The 8,138-nt window shown below is 40.0% G+C and overlaps 1 protein-coding gene and 1 long non-coding RNA gene across 4 annotated transcripts in view; both read right to left on the bottom strand.

The window, feature by feature from the left end:
• Positions 1-8,138, bottom strand: part of LOC148682319 (uncharacterized) — a 164,832-nt gene that overhangs the window by 15,365 nt on the left and 141,329 nt on the right. The window lies entirely within an intron of this gene.
• Positions 1-8,138, bottom strand: part of LOC137491036 (uncharacterized) — a 23,503-nt gene extending 15,365 nt beyond the window's left edge. For 2 of the 3 annotated variants that reach the window (XR_015484171.2, XM_087250310.2), the window contains exons 1-2: positions 8,088-8,138; positions 7,481-7,630 (exon numbers count right to left, since the gene is read on the bottom strand). Coding sequence is in view for 2 of the 3 variants with exons in the window: in XM_087250310.2 (XP_087106436.1) it covers positions 7,481-7,565 (85 nt within the window). In the remaining variant the exon portion in view is untranslated. Of the gene's footprint in view, positions 1-7,480; positions 7,633-8,087 lie in introns of those variants that run through there. The other variant, XM_087250312.2, reaches the window with a different exon arrangement.

Below are 8,138 nucleotides of genomic sequence, written 5' to 3'. Positions count from 1 at the left end.
TGGCAGATCCGGATTAGGTGCCATGGTTGCTCCCCAATTGGTTCAAAGCATATAAATGCGAGAGTGAGCTAGCTTCTGTAGGATAGTGTGGCTACTGGCCGTCCTCGCATCAAGACCATCTCTTTATTTTGGCAACCTTATGGTTTTGTTTGGCATTATTTATGTGTAGTTAAAGTTAGTTATTTTCTTCATTTTCCCCTAGACATTTGTTTGTTTCTTGATTTGTTGCTTTATTAGTTGTATATAATAAATAAGTTGCATATATAATTTTTTTGTTGTCTGAGCTCTTTTATGTTGCAACTTGAACGAGGGGGTCGTAACAATGGCCTATTTTTATTTGTATATATTCATAATTACAACAAAATGTTTCTCTAAAATTTGTTTAGCAGACAGGAAATACTATGGATAGAATACTATGGATAAGACACTGTGGATAGAATGAAAGAACTGACAGGGGAAAGCAAAGAAGGAGGTGTTTTTTTATTTATTAACAACTTATGGTTGAGAAACATACATCCAGTTAGATTATTTTGTTCTCCTGATCTGGAATACCTTATGCTTTGGTGCCGACCACACTGGCCACCAAGAGAGTTCACAGCTGTTATAAATACAGCTGTCTACATCCACCCTCAAGCCAACACAGAGCAGGCGCTTGGGAAACTGAATAGGAGCATAAGCGAGCAGGAAACCACACACCCAGAGGCAGCATTTATTGTTACAGGGGACTTTAACAATGCCAATCTCTGGACAATCGCTCCAAAATACTATCACCATATCACCACAAACATGCGTGGTGACCGTATTTTGGACCACTGCTATTCTCTGTTCCGGGACGCCAACAAATCCCTCCCCCGCCCACCGTTTGGCAAATCAGATGACTCTTCTGTTCTGCTCTTGCCTGCTTACAGGCAGAAACTGAAACGGGAACCACCCACCCTCAAGACGTTTCAATGCTGGACGGACCAATCGGATTCTATACTTCAAGAATGTTTTGATCATGTGGACTGGGAGATGTTCCGGGCAGCTTCTGATGACGACATTAAGGGCCTACTCACACTATGCCATCCGTACCGTGCCCAGGCCCGTTTCCCGGATCGTTTGAGAAGTGTGAGTTTCCCGGATCGTTGAGAAGACCCTTAGCTGAATCGGGCTCAAGCACAGTTCACTTGGCTGGCCCTAGCCCGGTTGGAAGAGAAGGGCCTGAGCGCGGTTCACTTGGCCGGTACATTTGTTGTGTGAGTGCAAAACGTGCCAAAGCCCGAAACTGAAAGAGAGACGTGACTTTAAGGGATTGTTTCATATGGATTTATTAATCATTCTTACTGTTCAGTGAACGCAAACTGCCGTAATTTATTAAAGACGCAGACATCTCACTGCACAACAGTTGCGTGCCTTCAGCAAACCTCCTCATTCCTGCAGCACGAGGGCTTTATGATTGTTTATAAGCGCCAAAAGTGGCGGATCTGTTTGGCGAAATATCTGACTGCGTGTAAATGCATCCCTAAGGACTGTTTAGTGAAATATATAATGAATGTCACTGCATATCAAACGACTGAAACGATATAACTAGAGAAATCTCCACTGTGCTGCTGAGTGAGTGAAACTGCTTTTCACTGAACAGCGCAGCAGCGATGACGTAAGCGTGCCGAGGCCCATTTGTGGTGTGAGTGCGAGCCGTCGGGGGAGACGGGAGGGGGGACAAGCGTGGTTTGGCCCAGTTTGAGGCAACTGTACCTAGTGTGAGTACGACCTAAAGTTTACTCAAGACACCGTTACATGCTTTATTAGAAAGTGTATAGAAGACATGGTCCCAACAAAAACTGTCCGTAACTACCCCAACCCAAAACCATGGATTAATGGCGAAGTTCGAACAGCCCTATCAGTGTGAACCTCCGCCTATAAATCCAGAAATGCTGAGGAACAAAAACAAGCAAACTACAACATCAGGTAAACTATCAAAACAGCAAAACATCAATACAGAGGTACAAGGTAGAGGGGAGGAGTATGTGGCAGGGACTTAATTACATCACAGACTTTAAAAGTAACAAACTCGCCACTGTCAACATTTCTGCGTCTCTCCTGGACGAGCTCAACTCGTTGTACACCTGCTTTAAAGCCCAGGACAGCACCCACACACTGTGCGCTCCCGCGGCCGATATCGAAACCGCCAGCACACTCTGTTTCTGTAGCGGACGTTACGAGATATTTGCGTCACAAGAGCATTCGGAAAGCTACGGCCCAGATGGCATCCCTGGACGTGTACTTAAAGCATGCGCACACCAGCTAGCGGGGGTTTTCACGGACATCGTTAACCTCTCGCTCTCTCGGCCTGTGGTTCGCACATGCTTTAAGACAGCTACTATTGTGCCCATACCGACATAATCTAAAACCACATGCTTAAATGACTGGCGTCCAGTTGCTCTGACACCCATCTTCAGCAAGTGCTTTGACAAGCTGATTAAAAAGCTCATCTGCTCTGTACCGCCCGCTCACACTGACCCTCTGCAATTTGCTTACAGGAATAATCGCTCCACTGATGTTGCAATTGCTTTCACCTTGCACACTGCTGTCTCACCTGGAAAACAAAAACACATATGTGAGAATGCTGTTTGTGGACTACAGCTCAGTATTCAACACTACAGTGCCTGCCAAACTAGTGGTGAAGCACCAAGCTCTGGGTCTACACAGCTCTCTGTGCAACTGAATTCTGGACTTCCTGTCAAACAGACGCCAGGTGGTCAGAATGAACAACATATCCTTATCCACACTGATCCTCAACACTGGTGATCCACAGGGCTGTGTTCTCAGTCCACTCCTCTACTCCCTGTACACACATGACTGTACAGCCAAACACATCTCCAACGTCATTGTTAAATTTGCTGATGACACAACAGAGGTGGGCCTAATCACAGATAATAATGAGACGGCCAACAGAGAGGAGGTGCACACTCTGACGCAGTGGTGTGAGGAAAACCACCTCTCACTCAACATCAGCAAATCCAAGGAGCTGGTGGTGGATTTCAGGAAAGAGAATAGAGAACACACCCCCATCACCATCAACGGGACACCAGTGAAGAGAGTCAGCACTCACATCCTCCGCTCATTCTACACCTGCACTGTGGGGAGCATCCTGTGTGGCTGTATCACCACCTGGTATGTAAATAGCACCAGTTGCAATCGCAAAGGCCTAAATAGGATTGTGTGAACTGCTGGACGCGTAGTAGGAGGTGAGCTTCCCTCCCACCACGACATCTACACCAGGCGGTGCATGAGAAAAGCCAAGTGAATTATCAGTGACTCCAGCCACCCAAGCCATAGACTTTTGTCTCTGTTATTTACGTGCACGCGCAAACCTGGGAGATTTGAAACCTGCGGCCCCGCCCTCTAACACAGAAACCCAGACACACACACACACACAAACACACACGCAAACATGCCGGTCGATTGGAGTCACACTGCAGATGGATATTATTGAGTCTCCACCCAAAGATGAAAGATGGGTTTCTTCCTCCATTTCTCAAGTGTAAGTACAGGCGATTAAAGTTGCCTCGTTTACTCTAGCTTGCAAATGTATTTAGTTGTGATTTGTCACTTGTAACCGCGTGTACTGTATGAGGTTAACTCGCTTTATTCTCATATTGGGTGCAAAGTAACGTTAAAAACGTGACGCATGCTGCTTTGTTTAATGAGGTCCGTGGAGGAGGGTAGTGTTTGTGTGTGTGTGTGTGTGTGCGTGTACGCGCGCTGTCATCCGGAGGTGTGTGTGTGCGTTGTCGTCCGGACCAGGGTTAAGTGTTTGTGTGTGTGTGTGTCTGTTTGTGTGCGCGCCCGTTGTCGTCCGGAGCAGGGTTAAGTGTTTGTGTGTGTGTGTGTTAGGACGAGGGCAATATGTGTTTGTGTGTGTGTCTGTGAAAAGAGCAGTGAGACAAGCTAGAAGATCTCCTCAACTGTTTTTGCACAATAAAATAGTTAGTCGTCAGTATTTTCAAGTCCACCGTCTGTATTTACATTGACCCACTGGCAGCTAAAATCCACGCCTACACTATCGAACGTGTATGAACTGTGATTACTTTTATATTGCTGATTAGCTGTTGGGCATTTCACTCTCTCACTGAAGGCAGTCGACCAATCGCAACAGGCTGTCATTGGTCCAATCAGCGCAGATTAGCTTCACGCTAAAGAGGGGTTTGAGAACAAATGAATCACTGGACGATTCATACAGGAGTCGCTGGGATAATTAGGTGAAAATAAATGCAGATTATAAGACCATGAAAGTGTTTTTTGACCTTGCATGCATATTAGACTGTTGTTGGCTTACAACCAAGATATGACCCTGTTTCGTGTATAATATGGGCTCTTTAAGGTACTTTTAAGTCCATAGTTTCATTAAAAAACACTTGTCTTCTTCACAAAACCAACTATAAGCATGTTGGATAGATCAATTGGTAAATATGGACTCATATCAAAGGGGTATGATGTCCATGTTATATGAAGTGGTCTAAAGAACTGCCTCCCCTTGCCTAAATTGTATAAAGCTAAAATGGGAAGACGGACTGGTACTAGAAATATCAGATACAGCCTGGCAATATGCCACAGTACTGGTACACTCATCCCCTGTATGTATTAGACATGGTCTTCTACAGTTTAAGGTGCTTTATAGGCTTCACCTATCTAGGAGCAAGCTGGCAAAAATGTATCCAGGGTCAGATTAATCTTGCCCCAGATGTGCCATGTTAATTTGTTGTTCAATATGTGTGTTGTGGAAAAATTAAAGACTTTGGAAAAATTAATAAAAATAGTTGAATAATAAGAATGTAAGCAGAACTAAAACATAGTTTTTAGAAGAGTAATAATCCCATTAATCTAGTTACAGTACATGTCCCTGTCGAAGGTCTGTGAATTTTAGCTAGTAATTAATTAAAGAAGAACAAGCCATTCTCGTACGTGACTGTTCTTTGTGTGACTGAAATGTAGGCAATAGCTATGTAGGATGAGAAAATATTCTATATTCTTCAATTATATATTCCTTCTATGCTAATCAAGAACTACTGAGACATTCCAAGCATGGGATGGGTCCTCCTGGCTTGGCAGAGTTGATCACAGGCCCAATACACATCTCTGCCATTTGCTTGCAGTAACCATGTGCTTTTCACCATGCAAAATTAATCTGCCCGAGATCTTCCTTTAAATAGCTTTGTCATGTATGGAGTCATTTGACAGTTTATGACTTCAGCTTTGTAGTGCTAAAATCAACAGAGACATTGATTGCTTGTATTTCAATATACAATATATTTACTACTGTTGAGTCATGGCCTGAGGAGAGTTTGATAATGTTCTTCTAAGCCACTTTATCTCCTCTGCTGTGCTCTCATGTTCAGTTTGTTTTGGGGTTGCTTTTCACTCATGTTTGACAATGCTTTGCTCAGGATATAATAAGGAACGGTAAGTGTTGATCTGGGAGAATGGCTTTTACTCTGCATTTCCCGCACAAGGCTGCATAGCCTCATTTGCTAACAAAGGCAGTTTCACTGTCTTTGTTGCTCAGCAGTGCACGCTACAGCTAATTTCTTTATACAGTATGTTAGTTTGTTTCATTCTACTGTCTGTATATTTAAACATGTAACTTAATAAACAACTTTACCTGCTTTAAGCTTTGAGATTCTTTCTCTTTATCAATGATAATAACAACTTTGATGGAGTCAGATTAATTACAATGGAGTCAGATAAATAATGGATTTAAACATGCCATCCTTCAACTGCTTTCTGTTTCCGATTATTGGTTTAGAATAGCAGCGTAAGCTCCAAACCTTACAGCTATGTTTCCATCCAAAAATGCCAATTAAATTTATTTGCAAAACTGGAATATCGCATAAAAAATATGCAAATAAATCAGTGTTGTCGGGCGACGAGGAGGCACAGTAGGTGGTGCTGTCGCCTCACAGCAAGAAGGTTGCTGGTTCGAGCCTCGGCTGGGTCAGTTGGCATTTCTGTGTGGAGTTTGCATGTTCTCCCCGAGCTGGGGTGGGTTTTCTCTGGGTGCTCCGGTTTCCCCCACAAGATCAAAGACAAGCAGCATTACACTGTTTTAAAGATCAAAAAAATTTATTCTTTAAAAAGCAAAAAGATTCCAATAGCGGCGCCTGCTGGTACGTGAAGAATATGGTCAATACTGATGAACTTAACAACATCATATAGTTTAGAAAACTGTACAATGTTTAATAATAATTAATTATTTTAGTGTCCATTTTCATTCAGCATATTTAAAATTAGAGTCATCCACATTTCTGACAAACTTTAAATCAGGGTTTCTACAGGTGTCACCAAGTTAAATTTAAGACTTTTAAAGACATTTTTAAGACCAATATGAATGAAATTTTAGACCAAGGAATTTTTCAAATGGCCCAGAAGAAAAGGTTTTATTTGTCCTATCAAAAAATATTTTTTATATAAAATAATTAATAACACAATAATAGATCAATGATACCAATATTAAAATATTTTAGATATTTCTTAGCAAAAGATCTTAAATATTGTGTGAAAACAAGAGAGCTCGACTTGGATCCACACACTTTTTTCCAAAATAAACTTTCTTTAAAATAAAAAAAACTAATTAACAAATGTTTTAAAAGTTTTAAAAACTATAATAAACTAAATCCATTCAAAACAATCTGTCCAGGTGGATATCCTCAGCAGTCTTTACCATTATGATAAACAGAGTTAAAATGACCTTTTAAATAAAAGTTGAAAGTTTTATTGAGATGGATTGATGGTTATTTTGTGGGTTTTGACCAAATTGGGTAACAAAACATGAACATAGGAAAATGAAGACTTGTTTAAAAAAGATTTAAGACCTACAACACAACATTTCAGCAAATTTAAGACTTTTTAGTGCCAAATTTTAGATTTTGGAATTTAAGACATTTAAAGACTCAGCGGAAGCCCTGTTTAAACACAATAGCCCTGATAATTAGTTATTATAATAAAGATTTAATTCTAACTCTGATATTATCTGTGAGAACTAGTAACAACTACTAGAAACAAGTTTAAACCCATAAAGAAGTTGATGAAAAAAAGGGAATTGTGATCAACCTGACATAAGCAAATGGAAAATATCAAGCCAACACTATCACTGTAATGGCAGATATCTTTTATGAGAATACTGTAGATCAAATATCGTCATATCAGTTTAACTTTTTTTTTAATTTATTGTTTTTATTTATTTTATATAGCGACAGTGCTCAAGGGCGCTTTACACACAGTAGGAGAACAAGAAAAGCAATAACCTTAAGAAGGTAGAGAAAATGGCAGACTAATAATACATAATGACAAAAGACACGAGAACAAGTAACAAAAGAAACTCATTCCTGTCTTTCAATAAGTGCTTATGTGCATTTAGGAGAACTAGGCAGCACACTCAGGGCTGCAACATGGATTTAATTTAGTATTCTTATTATTAAAATATATCTGAATAAAAACTAACCTGTTTGTTCCTGCAGATCTTCCTGTTTGACTGTGATTGTTTCTTCAATCTTCACATCTTCACTCTCCTCTTTAATAAACGCCATCTTTATAACATTGTGGAGATCAGTCGCTTCAGCAGGAGTTTTTCTCTGTGTTTGGACACTTTATCCTGTTTAAAATGAACAAAACAATGAACAGAAACAAAATAACTTCTCTTTAACACTTGCTTCAACAGTTTCTTTATATGAGAGTGATTGACAAAAATAAATCAGGTAAGTCTGAGCAAGAAACAATATCCACAAACAAATGACCTAATAAAAACTAGTTCTCCATTTATTATATATATATATATATATATATATATATATATATATATATATATATATATATATATATATAGAATATTGTATACTTATATTAAAATGACATTATGCTAGTAAATAAATAAAACCTTCATTAAAAAACATTTCTGTTGTTCAAACAATAGCCCTCGATTACTGTTATTAAAATAGTACTTTGTTGTATAAAGGATTAAAATAATAGTCAACCGCAGGTATATAATATCGAAAGGAAAACCTGAAACTTTAATCAATCGGTTTATATTTGTGTAAAGTTGTGAAACAAACCTTCCTCCGGTTGAACCGCAGCGCGGAAGCGGCGCAGCCTTATGACGTCAC

This window comes from Danio rerio, chromosome 4 (assembly GCF_052040795.2).
Source record: "Danio rerio strain M-AB ecotype USA chromosome 4, GRCz13ab, whole genome shotgun sequence".
In the NCBI taxonomy this organism is placed as follows: Eukaryota; Metazoa; Chordata; class Actinopteri; order Cypriniformes; family Danionidae; genus Danio; species Danio rerio.
This window is presented reverse-complemented; position numbering and strand designations above follow the sequence as displayed.